Source organism: Jaculus jaculus, chromosome 6 (assembly GCF_020740685.1).
Source record: "Jaculus jaculus isolate mJacJac1 chromosome 6, mJacJac1.mat.Y.cur, whole genome shotgun sequence".
In the NCBI taxonomy this organism is placed as follows: domain Eukaryota; kingdom Metazoa; phylum Chordata; class Mammalia; order Rodentia; family Dipodidae; genus Jaculus; species Jaculus jaculus.
The window spans coordinates 147,718,277-147,742,943 of NC_059107.1; the positions used below are offsets into that span (position 1 = coordinate 147,718,277).

General features: G+C 38.9%; 1 protein-coding gene across 3 annotated transcripts in view; it reads left to right on the forward strand.

Annotated features, from left to right (window-relative positions):
* Washc4 (WASH complex subunit 4) overlaps positions 1 to 24,667 on the forward strand; it is a 69,671-nt gene that overhangs the window by 23,140 nt on the left and 21,864 nt on the right. For all 3 annotated transcript variants that reach the window (XM_045152405.1, XM_045152407.1, XM_045152406.1), the window contains 12 exons: positions 4,256 to 4,382; positions 8,052 to 8,177; positions 9,999 to 10,106; positions 10,606 to 10,752; positions 10,876 to 10,955; positions 13,142 to 13,247; positions 13,524 to 13,640; positions 15,665 to 15,833; positions 16,300 to 16,454; positions 18,274 to 18,348; positions 19,670 to 19,774; positions 22,513 to 22,647. In XM_045152405.1, coding sequence (XP_045008340.1) covers positions 4,256 to 4,382; positions 8,052 to 8,177; positions 9,999 to 10,106; positions 10,606 to 10,752; positions 10,876 to 10,955; positions 13,142 to 13,247; positions 13,524 to 13,640; positions 15,665 to 15,833; positions 16,300 to 16,454; positions 18,274 to 18,348; positions 19,670 to 19,774; positions 22,513 to 22,647 — 1,450 coding nt within the window. The remainder of the gene's footprint in view (positions 1 to 4,255; positions 4,383 to 8,051; positions 8,178 to 9,998; positions 10,107 to 10,605; positions 10,753 to 10,875; positions 10,956 to 13,141; positions 13,248 to 13,523; positions 13,641 to 15,664; positions 15,834 to 16,299; positions 16,455 to 18,273; positions 18,349 to 19,669; positions 19,775 to 22,512; positions 22,648 to 24,667) is intronic.

The window sequence follows — 24,667 nt, forward strand, 5'->3', positions numbered from 1 at the left end:
CACCTCAGTTCCTTCTCTGTATCTCAGTCTTGGTCTCTAATAGGACATTTATTTTTTTGTTTCTTCTGAAATTTACATGTTTGTTTGTTCTTTATTTATTTAGTGGTACTGGGGATTGAACCTAGAACCTTACGCAATTCTTAGCAAGTGCTCTCCCGTTGATCTGTTTCCTCAGTACTTTCATTTTTTATATGTTACTGTATATACATTCTTAATTATATATATAACAGAAGATTGTATAAAGAGCCCCTGTGTTCACATTACTCAACTTCAGTAGTTAATTTGCTATGCATTTTCATTGAATACCGCTAAATCCTTGTTAGCCTGGCTGACGTTTTAAGAACTCTGTCATTGGCCCTGGGCTGGTTGTACATTTCATCTGTGTGTGTAATGAGGATACTTTACCACTTTTGTTTGATGCTTGTGATTGGGTAACATTGGGCCATTGCTACACAGAGGGGAAGGAGTCATGCCTGGCATGTAGGAGATCCCTAGAGCATCTCAGTACTCCCGTGTCCTATGACAAGTCAGTGGACAGATAGCAATTCAAGCATATCTGCTCATGGCAGAGACACCAGTGTACTTAGTATGTATGCCCTAAAATGGAATTAGGGCGGGATAAAGACAGGGTTACTTTCAGATTAAAATTTAGATGAAAGAGGTGATATGAGATGGAGAGACAGAGATGAGGTTTAATATATGTTGAAAAAGAACAGGTGTGGCTGTTCTACTTCCTAGAATTTTCATATTCTTTCACAGGATGATGGAGTTGTTTATAATGGCAGTACATATTGTATGAGACCAACAAATTCTGGGGCTCAGGTTACAGACCAGTCTGCACCAAGGAACTGGTGGTAGTTCCATAGTTCCTTTCTTTCCCTGAGTTAAGGATTTGCTATTGTCTGGCTTGATACTTGTTATGTAGCCCAGGCTGGCCTCTAACTCCTAGTAGTTCTCCTGTCTCAGCCCCCAAGTGCTGGGGTTATGGGCCTATGCACCATGCTTGCTGATCACGTTATAGCTGGTTAGGTGGTATTTGGAGTTTTTGGTTTTTGCTGTGGTGATGGTGGTGGTGATGCTAGGGGTGGAATCAAGGAGGTGGCACTTTTAAGAGTGTCACAAACAAGTGATGGCAGAATATGATGATGTCAGAGAGACTGGGAACCATGCCTTTTTAAGGCCGTGAGGAGTCAGTCTTTCTAGTTTGGGCTTTGAAGAAATCTGAGAACTAACTTAGAGGGTTCCTTTTAATAGCCGAGTGGCATTCATATTAAAGAGGGATTAAATTTATTGTATCCGGCTCCAGAAGGCTAAACTAAAACTGAAAGGTGATGGTGACAGTAATTGTCACCATTATGGACCTTTCACTTTATAGCAGGCATCATGCACACTATTTTAAGGACACACCTCTTATGAGCCCTGTAGAAATCTTCTTAGGTGGGAAATAAAGATAACAACTAATGTTGATGGAATATTTACTGTAAGCACTACCTTTCAGGAACTTCACCATGTTGTCTAGAAGAAAATCCTGTGAAGTAAATGCTCTTGTTATTCCCATTTCATGAGAAAACTCCAGAGAGATAAACTTGCCAAGTCTAATTAACTGGCAGAGCCAGATAGTTCACCTCTAGAGCCCAAGCTATTAACTCCATTCGAAATTGGTTTTTACGCTCTTGTCAGATAAAGAAAGTTAAGCTTAGAGAAATGAATTTTGTGAGGCCACACAGCTAAGTACAAGTCAGGAAGGGGACTCTTCCCAGTGCCAGTTCTGTCTGGAGTGTTTGTAGCAGGTAGAAGTATGTAGGCTGCTGTGAGGTAATGTACTCTCCTTCACTGAACCTCTATGGGTAGAGGGTAAGTGACCTCGCCCAAGAGGCTGTTGGAAGTGAGTCTTACTTAGCAGGTGGAGATTGGATAAGTTTACTTTCCAAGACCCCCTACATGATAAAAAACTTCATAAGTTATTTGATTGCAGATATACCTGTAGAGTTCCATGGAGCTGGAGGAGATGGTAATCCTTAGTCTCCTTGCAGTGGAACCAAAGGAACCTACAGTACTAAGTCTCACTCTGCTGAAGTGGAACGTGGGAGGTGGAGATGTGAGCAATGTGAGCTTTGTCCTGACATTTCGCAGAAAGAGGGATGACTAAGAGGTGTCTGAATGTCAGGCTCCAGTGTTTGTGTAAGTGAGAGGGGTTGTGGGATCAGTGTACTTGCCACCTCTGCTGGGGTCTAGAGTGTGTGGGTTGCTACATTTTGCTTTTCATTCACAACCATTTTGATGCTGAAAAAGTAACTGCCTTGACTGAGTGGTGTTTCAAACCTAGAGGCTGGTACAGAGGTATTGACATTATTACATGGTGCTTTTTACTGGAACATTTTTTTAAATTAGTGTTTTTCTTGTTTGTAATTTGGAATGTAGCTGGCAATCTGGACCTTGGCCATTTTTATGCCTGTGAATTTACATTTCAAAACTTGAAGCAGTTAGAAATGATGGGATATGTCTGTAATCTCAGCACTTGGGAGGCTGAGGCAGGAAGATAGTAAGTTCAAAGCTAGTGTGGGCCAAATAGTAAGTTCAGGGCAAAGCTGGGCTATGTAGCAAGGCCCTTCACAAACAAACCCCAAAACAAACAAACCTCAAAAGCAAAACCTGAAGCAGTTTCATTTTTGTATCTTTACAAGAGACAATGATCATTTACCATGTGGCTTCAAGAGTGATAGGTGGAAGGGACAGAAAGGTGCGCCTCTCTTTGACCCTGTGTTATGTGATCTCAGGCTGACTGAACTTATTATGTATTGCCATCTTTATTTTCCTTCCTCATTCTCCTGAGTGTTGGGATTACAGGTGTGCAACATGCTCATCAAAAATGTAACAATGATTCCTAGTTTTTCTTTTTAAATATTTTATTTATTTGAGAGAGAGAGAAAAGAAGTAGAATGGGCGTGCCACTGCAGATGAAGCATGTATCACCTTGTGCATCTGGCTTTATGTGGATACTGGGGAATTAAACCTGGGTCTTCTGGCTTTGCTGGCAAGCACCTTAACCCTTAAGCCATTTCTCCAGCCCTGATTCTTTTGGTTTTTCGAGGTAGGGTCTCGCTCTAGCCCAGGCTGACCTGGAATTCATTATGGAGTCTTAGGGTGGCCTTGAACTCACAGCAATCCTCCTACCTCTGCCTCCCCAGTGCTGGGATTAAAGGCGTGCGCCACCATGCTCGGCTCATTTTTTTTTTAATCTTGTTTTTCCTTTTCTTTCATCCTTCTTCCTTTCCCTTCTGTTTTCTCCTTCCCCTTCTCATATAGTGGGCATTCAGTAACTGTTAGCTTTTAAATTTAGATTCTGGCCTCTTCCACTATCCCCCCCCCTCCCCCCGAGGTAGGGTCTCTGTCTAGTTCAGGCTGACCTGGAATTCACTATGTCACCTCAGGGTGGCCTTGAACTTATGGTGCTCCTCTTGCCTCTGCCTCCTGAGTGCTGGGATTAAAGGTGCGCACCACCATGCCTGGCTTTTTGTTTTTTAAACACAACATCAGAGCAATACTGATTTTTCAAAGCCAATTAGAACAAGTCATTATGTTCATACCATCCAGTGTCTTTCTGTCATTCAGAGTTAAGTTCTTGCTGTCTGCAAGGCCTTCTACAGTTTATTACCAGCCTCCCCCACCCCCCCGCCTGCCCAGCCCCCTTTGGTCTCCTTTTCTTTGCTTCTCTGCCCTTCTGGTCTCCTTTACATCTCTTCTCACACTTCTAGTCATACAGATTTTTCTTTTCTTTTGTTATCACCTAAACATGATAGACACATTTCCAAAACTCTCAATGCTTTATACTTGTTACTCACTTTTCTTAATTTTTTTCCATGTATTTGCATAAATTACTCTCTAATCTGGTTCAAATTTTGGCTAAGAGTTACCAACACAATTAACCTACCTTGATCATCCTCTGCCTCAACTCCCTTTTCTTTCCTTTCCCACAGCATGTATCATCTGACATCTTTTATTAATTATTTTGACTTTAGTAACCGATTCGATAGGCTTTACCTTAGTTGTGTTCTCAATGTTAGAAACAGTGCCCAGCTTATAAAGGCATTCAGTAACTGTCTGTGGTATGAGTAAATCATTGTGTATGATACCTGAAAGACCGGAAGGTGATATTTGTGCAGAAAGAGATTTTTGTTTTTTCTCCAATCAGTGTGAAGAACTGGATATCAACTTTCCTTTTTGTGCTGGTAACCCTGATGTTTTCCTTTGTTAGAGATGTGCAGTCTTACTACGTCTTTGTGAGCTCATGGATGATGAAAATGGAGTCTATTTTATCTAAAGAGCAGAGAATGGATAAATTTGCTGAAGACCTCACCAATAGATGTAATATTTTTATACAGGTAGTTGCATCTTCCTACTTAGAATACTTTTGGGGCAATTTCTTTGTTAATTTAATTTACAGAAGTTACACTTGGACTAAACTGTTAAAGAATAGTCTGTATTGTTATATTCAAAACAAATTGATTTGGCTATGTTTGCTAATTTAGATTTTCCAATAGACCCATTCAAAGCTCTGTATTCCCTTTTAGTATGACTTTTTATATATATTCCATAAATTTTGATACATTGCATTTTCAATATTTGTTCAAAATGCTGAAAATTTTTTGTAATTTCTGTGATCTTTGAGGTTTATTTGAAAGTATTTCTTGGTTTCAAATATATGAGGGTTTTCTTTATCTGTTTAGTTTTGATTTGTAGCAATAATAAAATGATTTTAGTTTCTTGAACTGTGTAAAGGCTGGGCTGGGCTTAGCTTTGGTAAGCATTCCATGGATACTTGAGAAGACTTTGTAGCTTGCATTTGCCCGTGGTTGTTTGGTATGTGTATTAGTTACTTTTGTCATTGCTATGACAAGTACTGACTAAAGCAACTTAGGGAAGCCTTACAGTTTGGGGGATGTCTTTCATCATGGAACACTTGCCAGTGGGCATGTGAAACAGCTAGTTACATTACGTCTGTAGTCAGGACACAGAAAGTGAAGAGTGCTCGTGCTCAGCTCACTTTCTCTTCTATATGTAGCTCAAGACCCCACTCCCCAGAACGCTGCCAATCTTCCTACTCAGACATGCCCAGAGCTCTGCTTTCATGAGGCTTCAAAATCCTGTCAAGCTGACAAACTGAGATTAACTATCACAGTGTATGACAAGATGGTTATGTTTGTTAATGATTTTATATGTATTCTCTTAGCTACTGAGAGAGTTCGAGAGTTCTGTGAGAATCTCCCACCATTGTGGGTTTGTCTATAGATAATGTTTTTGTAGTTCTGTCACTTTTTGATCATATATATACATGTATATAATTTTTATTTACTTGAGAGAGTAGGCAGATGGCAGAGAGAGAGAGAGCGAGAGTGAGCATGAGTGAGAGAAGAGAGTGCACACCAGGGCCTCTAGCAGCTGCAAATGAACTCAAGATGCATATACCACCTTGTGCATCTGGCTTATGTAAATCCCGGAGAATTGAACCTGGGTCCTTTGGCTTGGCAGGCAAATTGCCTTAACCACTAAGCCATCTCTCCAGCCCTGTTTTATGTATTTTGATATTAAATATATAATGTTCAGAATTGCTTTATCTCACTAATGAATCAGACATTTATCATGCAGAAGTGTCTTGGGAGCTGGTGATGTAATTCAGTAGTGGAGCATGTACTTGGCATGTATAAGGCCTTGGACTCAGTTGCCAGCTTCCTTGTCTCCCTCCTCCCTCTGAGGAAGAAAAATACCCATTTCTGTAGTAGTGCTTGTTGTAGATTGCTTGTGTGTGATGTTAATATCTCATTTTTCTTTTAGCTCATGTCTACATTGTTTATCTTGTGATCCTTATGCTTGTAGCCTTTCTGGCCTCTTCTGTTTAGTGTGTGTCTCCCATAGGTAGCATTTATTTTTTCCTCCATCTGATATTTTTGTTTTTCTACTGCACTGTTTTTATGTTTATTATTACTGATACATTTAGTTCAGCTGATTAGTTACTTTCTGTTTTCTACCTTTATTCTATGTTCTTTTCCATGTTTGGTCTTTTGAAGTATTTTTTTCATTTTATTTCTACTTTTCTATATTAGTTGGTTTGTTCTGTATTATTTTGCTATTATTTTTGTGTTTAGTACAGAAATTTTAATCATTTATTCATTTAACTCTAATCAAGCTTTGTCATTTTGCCACAGATAAGGAACCACAATGTGACTTGGATTACATCAACTCAGTTGTGGATTGAGATATGATAGCTACTTTTTTCCAATCTATCCTTATTTTTCTGGGTAAATACTCTGAGAACTGCATCCAGGAGCCTAGAATAAGTAGTTTACTGTTAGAATCCTTTGTCATTCTTAAGGACCATGGACTTCTGTTCATGTCCTCCTGCCCTGTGAAACATTGTTGAGAAAATATGTTTGGCTTTGTATTAACAGAAGCCTCTAAGACGCTGTGGAGAAAGTAGATCCCGTGCCAGTCACACTGCTTGAGATCTTGAACCTGTTTCCTTCTTTTCTTATCTTTCTTTTTTTAAATGCCTTATTTGAGCTTTTAGAACTGGGTTGCCTAGCTTTTCTGGTTCTTGGTAGGGAAGGTAGCCCCCATTATTTATTGTCATTAACAGTAATGGTGAAATGGTCATATGGGACCAGGGATTCTCTACTTAAAGCCCCCCTCCCAAATAAAGGGAACCCCTTTCCTGTTGCCCTAAGAGTTTTCTGTGCTACTCCTTGTTCCACGTTGTCACATTTCCAGCGCTGCACTAGGCTGGGTCTGACCTGATAGGGTTAGACTGGTGGCTTTCTGTGTATGCCCCAAGCATCACCTCTTTGCTTAGGATGCTACCTTCTGTTCCATTTCACCACAGAGTATTACTGGGGAGAGAGAAACTCCCATTTATCCTCCTCTAGTATGACTCCTTTAGCAAGTCAGGTTACTTGCTGTAATGCTTTCTCACATTTACTAAGGCAGGAGAATGCTGACAGATATGCACAAGACCTGTCCTGCCTCATTGGTAGCTGGAATTGTAGAACTTGGTTTCATTTCTACATTGTACATCTTTCTGGATTTACAAACTCAAAGATCCTCTGTATTGGTGTTTTCTTGTCAAGAAAATGAGGGGTTTAAAGTCCTTTTTTTTTTTTTAAGTGAAAAAGAAAAAAAAGTAATGTGATTTTTCCTCTGTTTTCTTATCCTTGTTTCCTTGAGTTTAGTAGAACACAACAAAACAAAAATTTTAACCTCAAAAGACCTATGCTTCATTTGTGAACAGAAGGGGAGGAGAGATTTTCTTTGTGTTATTGGGCTGGGCACAGAGGAGGCCTGGTTGGCAGTGGCACAATAACAGATGGACTGTGGTACTAAGTCCTAGTAGAAGGGACAAGGGAATTGGCTTGGTATTTGAACTTCCTGTGGATGTCTGCTTTGCTTATGAAGAAGTTCTTTCGGCTTCATTTTTTATTTCTAGCTCTTTAGGGCTGTCAGCTCTTCTCTGTGTCTTAGTAGATAGGAATTGATTCTTTCCCTGCCAGGAAAGATGAGTATGAATAGATAATTCTCTGATATTGGAACCATTTCCTCTGAAGGTATAGCTTATTTATTTATAAAGTGGGTTGTAGGGCTGGAGGGATGGCTTAGACGTTATGGCATTTGCCTGCAAAACCAAAGGACCCAGGTTCAATTACCCAGGAGTAAGACACAAGGTGGGCACGCATCTGGAGTTTGTTTGCAGTGGCTGGAGACCCTGGTGCACCCATTCTCTCTCTCTCCCCCTCTTTCTCTGTCAAATAAATAAATGAAAAAATTTTCAAATTTAATACTATAATGTCAACAGTAGAGGCTTCTGGTATTTACTAGTTTCCAATAAACTTAAGGATTTGCTGTCAAGCTCAGTGTGGGATTTTTTTAGGAAGAGTATTTGTAAATCTTAGAGTTGGCTTTAAAGTGAACGTTAGAAACCTAGTTATTGTCAGTTGAAGAATATATAATGCAGTCTTTGAAGAAATGAAATGTTTGATTCTACTCAATGCTTTCTTTCACAGGGTTTCTTATATGCATATAGTATTAGTACCATTATTAAAACCACAATGAATCTCTATATGTCCATGCAAAAGCCAATGACCAAAACATCAGTTAAGGCATTATGCAGGCTCATTGAACTTCTTAAGGTAAGTCTCATGCTATTTTACCTTGCCATCATGACTGAGAAATTGACCCAGGCTAAAGTAGAATGATCTTGTAAGATTTGACTTACTGACTGCATCTGAACTTACCTCTCAATTGAAAGAAGTCTTTGAAAAAGTATTATGAATGGCCAGTGCAGATGCTCTTAGACTTATGTGATTATGTGCTGATAATCTTATAACTGCCTAGCTCATCTTAAGTATGCTCATATTGGTACTTAATTAGTATAGGTAATACATTGGCCTGTTATTGGGTAAAGTCAGAGCTCATTCTGTAATGAAGTATGGAATGTCTCATGTAATCTATTGACTATGTACGTAAAAACAATATTGTGTAATATGCATTTTTTTGAGGTAGGGTCTTGGAGGAAGTATTGCCATCTTGAGAGACAAGTGAATTCAAAACCAACACACTTATGGAAATATCAGAAAGCATTTCTTGGTGTATTCTGAATAAAAATGCCCAGTTAATCATATATAAACATTGAAATCAAGATTTAGATTGGGTGATAAAATTCTACTAATATTGGACTTCAGATTTATTCAGTTTTTTTTTTTGTTGTTGTTTTTAGGTTGTGCTTTGAGAATGCTAGGCTTTTTTTTTCCTTTAAATTACATTATCTAGGGTAGTTATTATTTATTTAGTCTTTGAAAGTGTCTCACTACATAGCACAGACTTGCCTTGAATTCACATCAGTTCTGCTTCAGCTTCCCAAATGTTGGGATTACATGTGTGTACCACCACACCTGGCTGTTTTGTCAATTAGTGGATATACTTTGTTTTGATTATGATTTGTGTGTATGTGTGTGCACATGATCATGTGTGAGTGATGTGTGTGTGCTGATTCTTACGTACATGTGTGTGGAGGACAGAGTATGATTTTGGTTGTCATTCTTGAGAAATGGCATCCAGTAGTTTCTGTCTCTCATTGGTCTAGAGCTTGCCAATTAGGTTAGGCTGGCTATCTGTCCAGCTCATAAATTTTCTTGTCTCTGCCTCAGCTCTGGGATTACAAGTACTCACTACTGAATCCTACCTTTTCACATGGGTTCTGAGAATCAAACGTAGGTCTTCAAGTTTACAAGGCAGTCAATCACTTTATCAACTGAGTTACCTCCCTAACTCCTGGTTATACTTTTCCCCCCATTTATTTTATTTTATTTATTTATTTTTTTAAATAATTTTTATGTATTTATTTGAGAGGGAGAGAGAAAGAGAATGGGGTGCACCAGGTCCTCCAGCCACTTCAAATGAACTCCAGATGCATGTGCCTGCTTGTGCATCTGGCTTATGTTGGCCCTGGGGAATCAAACCTGGGTCCTTTGGCTTTGCAGGCAAATGCCTTAACTGCCAAGCCATTTTCTCTGGCTCCTTTTTTTTTATTTTAGAGAGAGAGAGAGAGAGAGAGGGAGGGGGAGGGGAGAGGGAAGAGGGGAGAGGGAAGAGGGAGGGCGCGCGTGAGCGAGCACACCAGGGCTTCAGCCACTGAGATTGAACTCCAGATGCTTGCACCACCTAGTGGGCATGTGTGACTTTGTGCTTGCCTCACCTTTTGTTCCTCTGGCTTACATGGGATCTGGAGACTTGAACATGGGCCCTTAGGCTTTGCAGGCAAGCACCTTAACTGCTAAGCAATCTCTCCAGCCCCTGGTTATACTTTTAATGTTCAACCTTTAATTATTAATGATGTTGAGTATCTTTTCAATTGTTTACTATATTTTTTGAGAAAAATCTGTTTATGTCTTCATGTCTTTGCTTAAAAATTTTAAGTTAATTTTCACAGAATTTCTTTTGTTTCTTTTTAGGCAATAGAGCACATGTTCTACAGGAGAAGCACAGTTGTGGCTGATTCAGTTTCACATATAACACAGCACCTTCAGCATCAGGCTCTCAACTCTATCTCTGTAGCCAAGGTCTGCAAGTTACTATGTATTCAGCAGAACTATGCTACCTTTTCTGTTCGGGTGTTTCGTATGTGTGCTCTGGTTTAGCCTAATTGATGCCATTTCAACAAACATGGTATTTGTTGTTGGTCATTTATTTTCTTGGTGATTTGTGCTTTTTCCTTAGAGTTACCAGAGTATCTTTACTCTGAAACTATAGCATGTAATGTTTCGATAAGCTTTTATCTAAAAGTGGGCACTTTTGAAATTGATACATCAGTTTTGGAAGTGAGTTCTAGTAAGTTATAGTATGGTTATTTTAAAGTATGCCCAGTGCATTTTCTGTTCCTGACAGTGCTAGAGATAAGTGAAGTTCAGAGCATCATGGGAAATCCAGCAGGAAAAATGTTTGTCTTTAATCTCTTGTGCTGAATCAGAGAAAAGATAATAGAGTTTTTCTTCTGAGACTTCTGATACCAGGAAACAAAACTTAGAGATTCCTGTTTCTTTCTTCTTTTTCTTTTTAAAGAAAAGAGTAATTTCAGACAAAAAATACAGTGAACAGCGTCTTGATGTGCTCTCTGCTTTAGTTTTGGCGGAAAACACTCTAAATGGGCCAAGCACAAGGCAGCGGCGACTGATTGTTTCTTTGGCACTCAGTGTTGGCACACAGATGGTAAGTTTATTGGTCATTTATGTAGTAAACATTGTGGCTGAGATTTTACAGTTCCTTTGTTAGGAAAGAAACTTGTTCATATTATGACTACAACTCCTCTGCTTTTTTCCATCTCGCTGGCAGAAAACATTTAAAGATGAAGAGCTCTTTCCCCTTCAAGTGGTCATGAAAAAGCTGGATCTTATCAGTGAACTTAGAGAACGGTAAGTCAGACTGAGTGAATATAATAATTATCCAAAGTTAGTACACATACAACTACTTTCTTTTCTTTGAGACATGGTTTCACTTTGTAATTCAGGGTGACCTTAAACTCATGACCCTCTTACCTTAGCCTCCCGTGCTGAGATTGCTGTGCACACACCCAGGTTGTTAGGCTTTTTCTTGTTGGCATAACATGAGTAGGAGTAAAATCCAGATACAGAATCAGTTCCTGTCTGTAACTTTGTTGGTGTGGTCAGAGGGAGACTCTGCGCACTGCCCCTGGAGCTTTGCCTCTGTGGGAGCATGGGCTTCTGGAAGAACTCACTTGTGACAGGAGTGCATGCTCACGGCCTGGCATGTGGCAGACTCTCATCTGTGGTGGGTTATCTTATTGTCAACTATTGAATCAAAATTACTGCCTTAAAATAAATCTTTATTTGTGTGATACTTGAGGATACATGATGTTAGTGTTCTGCTGCTTTGAATTACATTGTTGATAACCAGTCATTAAGCTAAATTAGTTTTTGGAAGGCTAATTCTTATAGATATTTGTGACTTTATTATTATTGAGTAAGCAGTGGGTTTCTGGAAGGGAAGAGGAGTCTCCTGAATTTTCATTCAACAGTTGAATTATGATTATAGCACAATTTCTGTTTAATGCTCATAACTGTCTTTACTGTTCTGAGCAGGTGACATTTTTGTACTTAGTGGCATTTAATGTTCAATCCTTAAAAAATACACCAAATTTTCTTTACTATATCTAATGGCCATTGTCTTATCCTATAACGTATGAAATAGTCATTTGGTAGTAAAGATAATGTAGAATTCATGTGACAGGTTTTTTTTTGGTCATAGTTTTTTTTGTTGTTGTTGTTTGTTTTGTTTTTGCCTTTTTTTTTTTTTAAGCAGGTACTCTAGTTCAGGCTTACATGGAACTCACCGTGTAGCCCACGTTGGCCTTGAAATCATGACAGTCTTTCTACCTTAGCCTCCCAAGTGCTAGGCTTATAGGCATGAGTTTCTATGCCTGGCTTTGATCATAGTTTTTTATTTTATTTTTTTTTCTCAAGGTAGGGCCTCACTCTAGCCCAGGCTGACCTGGAATTCGCTATGTAGTCTCAGATGGCCGTGAACTCATGGTGATCCTCACCCTCTTATATCTGCCTCCCGAGTGCTGGGATTAAAGGCATGTTTCAACCATGCCTGGCTAACTGGTCATAGTTTTTTAAAACTTTTTTTTTTTTGTTTTTTTGGTTTTTTGAGGTAGGGTCTCACTCTAGCCCAGGCTGACCTGGAACTCACTATGTAGTCTCAGGCTGGCCTCAAAATCATGGAGATCTCGCACCTCTGCTTCCCGAGTGCTGGGATTAAAGGCATGTGCCACCACATCTGGCAAAACTTACTGTTAAACTTGGGGACAGGTAAAGTGATATGTGTGGTGCAGATACTGTTAAGTGTAATCATCAAATAGTATTGAAAATAATTTTACTTTAAATTCCTGTTTAAAAGTTGACTATAATTTGACAATAGTCTTTTAAAAAGTATTTTGTTTTTATTTATATATTATTTGAGAGGGGGGGAGGGAGGGAGAGGGGAGGGAGGGAGGGAGGGAGGGAGGGAGGGAGGGAGGGAGAATGGGCATGCCAGGGCCTCTAGCCATTGGAAACAATCTCCAGAATGATGTGCCACTATGTGTAGCAGGCTTATATGGGTAGTGGGAATTGAACTGGAGTCCTTAGGCTTTGCAGGCAAGCACCTTAAGTGCTAAGCCATCTCTCCAATCCTCAACAGTCTTAAGACTCAAGCATATGCAGAATTCTGATAATATGAAGTATTGGAATGTTTTAATACTTATGGTCATTTTGAAAATTTGTGGCTTTTCTGTATTGATACTGGGTAAGGTGATACAAGGAATGCAGAATGAGTGACAGACTTCTTTCCCTGAGAGTACATAAAGTCATTCTTTTTTTGTTTGTTTTTTCGAGTTAGGGTCATCTGCTAGCCTAGGCTGACCTGAAATTTACTATGTAGTGTCAGACTGGCCTCAAACTCAAAGTGATCCTCCTACCTCTGCCTCTGAGTGCTGGGATTAAAATGCACCACCATGCCTGACCAAGCCATTCTTTTGTAGTGTTTCAGGAATACTTCAGTTTTTGTGGTACTAATTACTTATTCTCTTATGTTGTAGAGTCCAAACTCAATGTGACTGTTGTTTTTTATATTGGCATCGAGCTGTCTTCCCAATTTATTTAGATGATGTATATGAAAATGCTGTTGATGCAGCTAGATTACATGTAAGTAAAGAATAATGCAAAGAATAAGCATCATTTTAGTTATCTTGTAGTTTTAAAACAGGTAATTTAATAAATCATTTTAAAATTGTTTTCTGTTGCTGTTTTGAGTAATGTTATTACACATGTACAATGAGTGTTTATGTAGGCTGTAGTTAAATTTTATTTTGTTACTAATAAATTTTAATATATTTGGCTCATAACCTATATTGTTTAATATTACTTAGGTTAGAGATCTGATTTGTCTAAGCTCATACACAATTTTGTGTTTTTGCCTAGTACATGTTCAGTGCTTTACGAGACTGTGTGCCTGCAATGATGCATGCGAGGCATTTGGAATCCTATGAGGTACTTCTGGATTGCTATGACAAAGAAATCATGGAAATTTTAAATGAGGTGAGATCATGCTTGGGAAGCTTATGAACAATGCTTTTGGATGGCAGTCTTTGGGAAAAAAGGCCTGGGACTGAAGCAGACTTTGACTCGGTCAAAATTGATATGTATAAGCTGGGTACGATGGTGCACATTTGTAATCATAGCACTTGGGAGGTAGAAACAGGAGATCATGTGCTCCAGATCAAGCTAAACCAGTAGACAATTATGACTGAGAAGTCACTGTGGACAGTGAAGGAACAATTTTTAGTTAGATTCCCTATTATACTGAGTTAGTCTGCAACTTCTGTAGAAATCAGATTAGGAATTTGGAGGTTCCTAAGTCTAGTAATAGGACATTTGAATTTGAATTTTTGTTATCAGAAGAAGCGTGTATATAGTAGATCTGAATGTTGAATGCTGTTAATGGTAAGTTACATTAAAGCACCTGTTGATATTTGTTGAATTTCAGATAAGAGAAAAGTAGATATGTAAAGGACTTGTATAACAAAAATAATTTTAAATTCGGGATAGTGTACCCCTCTTCCCCCTTTTACTAAAGTATGTGTAACAAATACTTCTACAAGCTGGGTCTAGTGGCTTGTGCCTCTGATCTTTCACCCTTGTGTGGCTGAGACAGGAGGACACCTGTCAGTTCCAGGCAAGCCTGAGCTTCAGAAGTGAAGGAGTTGCAGGCCAGTGTGGGCTAAAAAGTGAGACCATAATAAATAAAACAACAGTACCTTCCCCCACATACTGATGTCTTTAAAAATAAATTTCCTTTTGGTGATAGGAAGGAATTAAAAATGAGTAAACCACAATATAAACCTATTACAGTTTGATGAAATTATGAAAATTTTTATAAAATTTCTTACATTAAATATTCTTTCTTTTTTGGCTGCCCGGCTAGGCCTTCAAACTTTGTACATACTAAACAAATGTTCTATATATCAAGCCACATCCCCAGTTCATGAACTCTTAAAAATTGGGCTGGAGGGATGGTTTAATGGTTAAGGCTTTTGCCTGCAAAGCCAGAGGACCCAGGTTCAATTTCCCAGGACCCATGTTAACCAGATGCACAAGGGGCACATGTGTCTGGAGTTGTTTGCAGTGGCTGGAGGTGCTGGCACGCCCATTCATTCTCTCTCTCTCTCTCCCTTCCTCTTTTTTTGTCAAATAAATAAATAAATAAAATGAAAAATCTGGCCAGTTACGTGGTGGTAGATAAGAAAAGGTTGATTTCATTACTTCTGGCGTAGTGAATCTTTTTTTAAAACTTTTTATTTTTTTTGGTTTTTTGAGGCAGGGTCTCACTCTGGCCCAGGCTAATCTGGAATCCACTATGTAGTCTCAGGGTGGCCTCGAAGATCCTCCTTCCTCTGCCTCCTGAGTGCTGGGATTAAAGGTGCGTGCCACCACACCCGGCTGAGTCTCATTTTTAATGAGCATTGTAAGGAAACTTCCTTTTCTTTATTTCAGTTTTGCTTCCCATGAATTTTATGCTTTATGTTGCATATTCATGTTCTGTGTAGTGAGGCCACTGAATGTTAGCTTTTCATAGGAGTTTAATTTACAGCATTCGTGAAAATGAAGTTTAGTATTTATGTCACTGCTTCCTGACTACAAATCCTGGATTTAAAATGGATAGCAGAGGGCTGGAGAGATGGCGTCATGATTAAGGCACTTGCCTGAAAAGCCTAACAACCTGGGTTCAATTCTCTAGTACCCACATGAAGCCAGATGCACAAAGTGCTGCATGCATTTGGAGTTTGTTAATAGCCACTGGAGGCCCTGGCATGCCCATTCTCTCTTATCTTGCTCTGCTTGCAAATAAATAAAAATATTAAAATAGAGAGCAGAATAATTTTTGTTTTCTCAACAAAAATAAGATTTTATTCTTGAGGGTTTAGAGTGCTAAATGAAGAAACTAATTGCACATTTTTTTCATCAATACACTGATTGTAAAAGTTTTAAGGTCAAGCATATACAAATTAGAGAAGCAGTACAGTTAGAATATCATTTTATTCATTAATATTCTTTGTGAATAGCATTTGCTGGATAAGTTGTGCAAAGAAATAGAGAAGGATCTGAGACTTTCTGTGCATACTCACCTGAAGTTGGATGACCGGAACCCTTTCAGAGTTGGCATGAAAGACCTGGCCCTTTTCTTCTCTCTCAATCCAATTCGGTTTTTCAATCGTTTCATTGACATTCGAGGTGAGTAATTTGTTTCTTAGTGTCACATTCTGTATCTCCTTGTCCTGCTATCTACTGAGTAGGAAATCTTTTGTGTATGTGTAAATTCACTTTTTATTCTTTAAGTCCTTTTTTCCTTCTTCCTAATATGTATGTGCGTGTGTGTGTGTGTGTGTGTGTGTGTGTGTGTGTGTGTGTGTATGGGGGTCTCACTGTGCAGCTGCCCCTCCCCTTTGTCTCCGCCTCTTGAGTGCTGTGGGATTACAGGCGTGTGCTACCACACTTACTTCTTCCTCCCCCCTTCACTGTCTAGTTGGCTTCAAACTCGTGAACCTCCTGCTTCAGCCTCCTGAGTGTTGTTTATTTTGAAGGAACATGTTTGATGTTCAACATCAGGTGTTTCATTTTTATTTTTTGTTGAGTTCATTTTTGTCTACTGATCATATTAAACTTTGTAGTATTTTTGTGTATTATTATTATTTTGTAGCTTATGTAACTCACTATCTAGACAAGACTTTCTACAACCTCACAACAGTAGCTCTGCATGACTGGGCCACCTACAGTGAAATGAGAAATTTGGCTACTCAGCGTTATGGATTAGTTATGACAGAGGCACATCTTCCTAGCCAGACATTGGAGCAGGTGTGTATACAGTGTTTCTAACATGGTCTGACTTAGGAAAACAGTATTAATTTAGGAAGCCCCTTTTACTTTATTTACTATTGAAGTGTTTGGGTGTGTGCATGCCATAGTATGCTTGTGGAGGTCAGAGGACAACTTTAAAGTGTCTGCGCTCTTCCTCCATCTGCTTTGAGACAGGGTCTACTGCTGACATAGATAAATGCTGGTCTAGCTGGCCGGTGAATTTTGGATTCTTCTGGTTGCTCCTTTCATTCTTGTGGGTGCATTGGGATCTTAGATGCACGTGGCACTTTTCATATTGCTTTGTGTTGGTGCTGGGAACGATTGAACTGAGCATAGCAGGCTTTGCAAGCAAGCACCTTTAAGTGCTGAACCAGCTCCTCATTTAGTATTTTTTCAAAGAAAATAGTTGCTATATGACTCATAGTTATCAAGAATAAAACATTAGATGCTACTTAGTGGGCTTTATCAAAGAATTTGCTACAGTCTTCCTGGATATACTCAGACTTCTCCTGATCATTTGATATTGTGTGTGTGTGTGTGTGTGTGTGTGTGTGTATAGTAATATATATTAAAAACAGCTTTTCAGAGACATACAAAGATTGTGAGGTTACTTCTGCAGAATTCTAAGACTGTAGAATGGGTTGGATTTTAAACTTGGGCATAGTATATGAACTTTAATGTCTTAGGAAAAATAGTACAGTAGTTATCTATAATTGCAAGTGTACTTGCTCTTAAAATGAGGAGTAAAAAGAATCATTTGGCTTTGCTAATTTACTTAGTCAATTTACAATATAGCAGTATTTCATGAAAGTAGCAGTTTAGGTTATCAGCTAATTTGTGTGAAATTCTTCCTCAGATAATCCAGTTAACTATCAAAATACATTTATTCATTTCTAAATTTTGAGGATAATAATTTTTCCTTTATCCTACTACATGTCCAGATCATTTCCAGGATCAGTTTGTTTCTTTCATTCATTTACTTACACATTTAGCATCTGTTGAGAGTGTGTTAGACAGTGAACTATGTTTAGTGATCCCAAGAGAACTAGAAACAGACCCAGCTCATGTTTTTAGTGGGAGAACAAGTGTGTGAACGTATTTCTAAGTGAGACAAGATCAGAGATACAATGGAAATGTAAAGGTGTGTAAAGCTGCCGAGCTCTCACTAGCAACGCTGTGCACTGATGTGTATACCAGCCGCGAGTACCCGAGAATAGCTGTAGAGTGAAGGGATTTGGATGGAGACCTTTTATATTGAGAGTGGTAAAGTCAAGAAAAGCATAAAACATTGGATTTAGACTTTTAAACTCCACGGTTCTGTCTTCCTAGCTACTTCACTTTCAAGAACTTATAATTTCATTTTTTTCATTTGTGGTATTTGGAAGAATAATCTTTTGAGAATTATATATGAAGAACCTTGTGAAGTTCCTGAAAAGCAGTGTGCATTTCTGTACATGGTGTAGTAACATGTCCTAGCAGTATCTTTTAGAATGCCCTTAGTTTACTGTGTAGTAAATGAAGAGAAGACACTTGGGAACACACATAGGGAGATGGTTATGGGGCTGGGTCCTGATTATTCAGAAGTCACGCTTCCTGTCCCTGTTGGAGGGATCAGATGTGAGCTGTCAGGCTTTCTCAAGGAGGTCATACCCCTTGTGTACATCAGAGAGCTCTTGAGCAGTACCTTTTGTGTAGTTTACAAAAAAATGGGAAAATGTTGGGAAAGAATGTAATCATTAAGTCACTATATCAATACGAATTGAAATGGTTATTTTAAACTAATGATCATGGAACTTCTGTCTGGATTGTGTTGTAGGGACTTGATGTTTTGGAAATCATGAGAAATATTCATATATTTGTGTCTCGATTCCTCTATAATCTCAACAATCAGGTGAGTGGGTTTTAGAAACATAATCCTAGCCCAGGGTGGACTTGAATTTACTGTGTAGCCCAGGTTGGTCTTGGACTCATGGTATGATTCTTCTGTCTCTGCCACCATAGTGTTGTAGAAAAATTTTTAGGCATGTGTGGCTATATATAGTGGGAAGTCCAAGAGGCAAGGAATTGATTTCAAAGGGGAAAATTAGTACAATATGTAAAATAAATTATTATTTAGAGATTGTGTTTGTTGCTTTTCTACTGTGTGGTGGTGGCATCTCCTTGAGTGACCGAGAGAGAGAGAGAGAGAGAGAGAGAGAGAGAGAGAGAGAGAGGGAGTGTGTGTGTGTGTGTCATAGAGTTCAATTGCTCAATTGCTGTCCACCTTAAGACAAGGGTCTCTTACAGAACCTAGAACTCATTATCCAGGAAGCGTCAGGGATTTCTTGTCCCTGCCTCCTCAATGCTGAGATTACAGGTGTGTGCTATAATTCTTGGCTTTTCTTTTAGTGAATGTGTGGTGTATGCATTTGTGTGCACATGTGTGTGTCCCTGTGTGGAGTCCAAAGGAGGACGAGTCTGCCGTATTTCCTTGACAGGTCTCTCACTGAATCTAGGGCGCCACATTTTTCAGTAGAATGGTTGACCAGGGAGCCCCAGTGATCTTGTCTTTGTGCTCCTCAGTGCTAGGGTTATAGAGTGCCTATCCTTGTCTGGCATTTTTATGTGGGTACTGGGGACCTGAGTTCAGATCTTCATGCTTGATTAGTCAGCATTTTACCAACTCAGTCATCTCCCCAGCCCTTGAATGGCTTTTCAATTAAATTAATGGAACAGATTCAGAAATTTTCTTTGAAATCCCAGCACTTGGAAGGCAGAGGGAGAAGGATTCCTGTGAGTTCCAGACCAGTTTTGAACTAGAGTGAGTTCCAGGTCAGCCTGGGCTAGAGTGAGACCCTACCTAGGAAAAAAACAAAACAATATAAAACAAAACAAAAAGAAATTTTCTTTGGGTGACTGACCAGTATTTAGAATGGGTTACAGGGCTGGAGAGATGGCTTAGCGGTTAAGCGCTCGCCTGTGAAGCCTAAGGACCCCGGTTCGAGGCTCGGTTCCCCAGGTCCCACGTTAGCCAGATGCACAAGGGGCGCACGCGTCTGGAGTTCGTTTGCAGAGGCTGGAAGTCCTGGCGCGCCCATTCTCTCTCTCTCTCCCTCTATCTAGCTTTCTCTCTGTCTCTGTCGCTCTCAAATAAATAAATAAATAAATAAAAACAAAACAAAAAAAATAGAATGGGTTATATTCAAACTGAGCATAAGTTTGTTTTATTGCAGATTTTTGTTGAACGGACAAGCAATAATAAACATTTGAATACCATTAATATTCGGCATATTGCTAATTCAATTCGAACACATGGCACAGGAATCATGAATACAACAGTAAGTACCTTCTTGTGAGTTTAGATGCGTAATAGTTCACTGATTTAGTTGTTTAGAAAGTAATTTTTTTTTTTTTGGTTTTTCGAGGTAGGGTCTCACTCTGGCTCAGGCTGACCTGGAATTCACTATGTAGTCTCAGGGTGGCCTCGAACTCTTGGAGATCCTCCTACCTCTGCCTCCCAAGTGCTGGGATTAAAGACGTGCACCACCACGCCCGGTAGAAAGTAATTTTTTATGGGATAGTTTGGTTAACTGCATTGCTTTCTGTTTATATCATATCTTTTTTAAAAAAGCTTTTTATTGACAAGATCCATAATTACAGGCAGTACACCATAATTCCCTACCCCCTCACTTTCTCCTTCACGACTCCACTCTGCATTATATCCCCTCCCTTCTAAATTAGTCTCTTATTTTGAGTTCATCTTTCCAAAAAGAATTATTTATTTATTTATTTGAGAGAGAGAAAGGCAGATAGAGTAAGTGTACCAGGGACCCTAGCCACTGCAAATGAACTCCAATGCATGCACCACCTAGTGCATGTGGCTTTATGTGGGTACTAGAGAATCAAACTTGGGTCCTTCAGATTTGCAGGCAAGCGCCTTAAACGCTAAGTCATTGCTCCAGCCCTCATCATCTTTTCTTAATTTCCATTTTTTTTCCCTGATGGTATAAGTAAGTTGATTGTGTTGGATATAATGGGAGGTGATGTGAAAGGTCCCCAAGCTATCTTACCATTCTCAGGGTCATTATGGTAAATAGCAGTGGAGGTTTGAAAATGAAGCTGTGTTCGTGTTGATTCTTTAATATTTCCCTGAAAGTTACTTCTGAAGATGAATCACTGATAGCAGTTTATTTAATGACATTATACCACTTTGAGGTGGGATTACTAATGATTTGATAACCCAATAAATGGAAATTTACTAAAAATATTTTGACTCTTCTTTGAAATAGACATTTATTTTAGGAGATCACTAAAACTTCTAGGATCTTTTTCTCCTCATAGAAGGAGAAATAGAATGTTTACATAGTAAAGAATTAGATGTGGAGAGAGAGGGGAGAAGTCTGGGAAATTACATTGTGACTATTTTAGTATGCACTGAGGAAAATTTTAAAGGTTTGGCTGATGAATGATACCATCAGAGCTCTTTCTTACGGTTACCAATGTGGAAATGAGACCTAGCTAGTTTTCAATTTAAACTGAGGGGTCACCCATGTAGAAATGGTGTTGGAACCTTTCAGAGTAAATACATTTGCACTTGTGAAGGTGCTCTTTCTTAGCTTGCTAGGCACTAGCATGGCAAAAACAGGCATTTCCTTCTTTCTTGGTGACAGGGATATTGACATTTGTTAGTCACTCTAATGAATGTAGGCTACTGTTAATATGATGAACACTGGAAGTTGAAAATCAGAGTGGCAGAACTATCCATTATTAAGAAGTGTCTGGAGGGCTGGCTTAGAGGTTAAGGCACTTGCCTGCAAAGCCAAAGGAACCCAGTTTCAATTCCCCAGGACCCACATGAGCCAGATGTACAAGGTGGTGCGTGCGTCTGGAGTTTGTTTGTGGTGGCTAGAGGCCCTTGTGCACCCATTCTCTCTCTCTGCCTCTTTCTCTCAAGTAAATAAGTAAAAATAATAATTAGAAAAAGAACAAGAAGGAGAGAACAGACTTCAGAGAGGATAGAGAAGAAATATGGAGAAAAGCCCAGGGAGTGTATAGTGTTTCCATGTACAACAGAAATAACCATTTCTGTAACTGGGTACATGAATAAAGACTAAATTTGCCAAAGTGATTTGTAATATTTGAGAGTACTGAGATAGAAATGTGTGTAGGGCTGCCATCTATAGAGTAAAGTCAATCTTATAAATAATATACTACTTTAATTTCAGCTGAAATCTCACTTTATTAGGATTCTATGAAGATTGGTCATTTTCAAAGTATTCATACTTCTCTATAGTTATTGTAGTCAGGATCTAATTTTTTTTTTTTTTTTTTTAGTTTTTCAAGATAGGGTCTCACTCTGGTCCAGGCTGACCTGGAATTAACTCTGTCATCTCAGGGTGGCCTTGAACTCATGGCAATCCTCCTACCTCTGCCTCCTGAGTGCTGGGATTAAAGGCGTGCACCACCATGCTGGGCAGAATCTAATTACTTAACAAATCTTGTAAGAAGATGTTTACCACCCTGCTAAAAATATAAACTTAATGAGGACAAGGACAACATCTGGCACTAGAACAAGCATGTTTCCTTGCCTATAAAATGATGTTGAAAAATAGTTCTGGATAAGTGACTGAATGTATATGCTAAGCTTTCTTTGATAACTTTGGAGAGAGCACCATGTTTCTTTCTTCGTTCTCATCCTAGCCATGAAGACAAGTAGTGATCTTAGTGAGAGAGGAACATGGGCAACGTTTGACTGTAACTTAAATGGCTTATGTACTAAAGTCATAGGCCTGGTATTTGGTGTCCTACTATAATAGCTCTTAATCTTGTCATGAGGCCCCTCCCTCCTTCCCTCCCTCTCTTCCTCCCTTCCCTTCCTCCCTCCCTCCTTCCTTCTTTCCTCCTTCTTCCCATTTGTAGTAGAAGCTTACAAGAGAAGCATGTAGAAGAAACGTTTGTAAATTTGGGAAGTAAGAACTATTTAAAATTGTGGGTTTAGTATGAACTGAATTTTACAAATAGACTTCATAGCAAATTTCATAGTAACCCTCAACTTTTTTTAATTTTAATTTTATAGGTTAATTTCACCTACCAGTTTTTGAAAAAGAAGTTCTATATATTTAGTCAATTCATGTATGATGAGCATATCAAATCCAGATTGATTAAAGATATTCGTTTTTTCAGGGAAATCAAGGAACAAAATGATCACAAGGTATGTTTCAGGTTGGTTGTGGGCACTTGGTTCAGCTGCCAAGTAAATGGCTTTGTTATTTTAGATCTCTGAGGTTTTTAACTCTGAAGGTTTTATTTCATGTGTCTTTAGTTTCTTGTCCTACTCTTCTTATTTTCCCTTATTTCCAACTGTTATGTTCTCTGTAGGCTTAAGCATAAGATAATTAAACAGAGGTGGGCAGGCCACTTTTTTTTTTTTGCCGCCTGTTCAGCTGTCTTGAACTTCTAGGTCCTGACAAGCCTCCCTTTTGCTCCCATAAGGGTTCTCTACCCCCTCCTGCTCCACATGGCTGGAGCTCTCTGCGCTTTCTGCTCTTTCCTTTCTAAATCGCTTCTCATATTTTAGGCACATGCTCACTTCCCACATGGGCTCGTGGCCACATGGGTATATCCATTTTCCCTTCCTCGGTTCATGGATTCTCCCTCTCCTTTGTATATTCCTGAATAATATGTAATAGTTTTTTTAAAAAGAGAACTAAAAGCCGGGCATGGTGGCACATGCCCTTAATCCCAGCACACTCGTGAGGCAGAGGTAGGAGGATTGTGGTGAGTTCAAGGCCATCCTGAGACTCCATAGTGAATTCCAGATCAGCCTGGGCTAGAGTGAGACCCTACCTCAAAAAACAAAAAACAAACAAACAAAAAAAAATTTAACAGTCATTGTAGCCCGATTGTAATATGCACAGTTTGAAGCACTGAAAGTACATTAAGTCGTCTTCTCTCATTTTTGCTCTGCACCATTTTGCTGGAGGCGGTTGCTGTTAACAGTATAAAGTGATCTGTCACTGTCTTCTCCGTAAATACAGAGGTGGATACACATGTTTATATCGCTTTCGTAGTGCAGAATGGGGTAATACTATAATATTGTTTGGTACTGTACTCATTTTATCTCATGTAAACTGCTTCATTCTTTTATTTATTTATTTATTTTTTGCTTCATTCTTTTTAAGCATTGGCAGTAGAGATGTTGAACAACTTGAAGTTCTATTGGTGAATATTTTAGCTTTTCTGATTTTCTGTTCTTACAAACAGTGCTATAATATCCTTAAACATTTATCTCTATAATTGGAGACTTTCTGGATTAAAAAAAACACCTTTGAAAATGAGTTAATGGAATATTGAATGAGCATTTAACATTTCTAGAAAACTATTGCCTAACACTGCAGAAGTACTGTATAATTGGTTTTTCGTAAAAATGCTGTTTTTCTGAGCTAGGGATGTATCTCAGTGGTAGAGTGCTTAACCCTAACCTTTTAAATATCCAGTACTATAAAGAAAAGAAAACAAAAATCTTAACAACACTTCCCCCTCCCAAAGAGTGCTGTTTTCCCTACTCTCATGCTGAGTGAAGTAAAGAGTTTGTTGAGCTACAGGAAGTTACCAGGACAGAGTCATGTAACTCTAGAGATGGACAACCAGTACCCTTGGACAGGTCCTGTCTTTAACTTGCCATTGACAGAACAATTTGAATTATACTTCTTATTAAAAATTTTAAAAATTATTTTATTTTTGAAAGACAGAGAAAAAGAAAGAGAGAGTGAGCGAGCGAGCACGCTAGAAAGAATAGGCACGCCAGGTCCTTTTAGCCTCTGTGAAGGTACTCCAGATACATTCACCTCCTTGTGGTGTATGTGTGACATGGTATACTTACATCACTGTGTGTCTGGCTGTGTGTGGCCTGGAGATTTGAACATGTGTTCCTATGCTTCGCAGGCAAGTGCCTTAACTGCTAAGCCACCTCTCCAGCCCTGCATTATACTTTGTAAGATTCATCTCATCCTTGCCCTCTTGTATAATACTTAATAGTTCTTTTCAGTGTCACAGCAACAAAATGCTACTTTGTAATACAGGTAATAAAATTACAAATTACAGTTAATAGTAGAAAACTGTATTTGTTATTTCCTTGCTATTGCAGAGTAAATTATAAATAATTATGTTAGCATGAGAGAATTGCTTCCTCTTGTTACTACTATTAAATAAACATTGTCCTAATTCTGTTA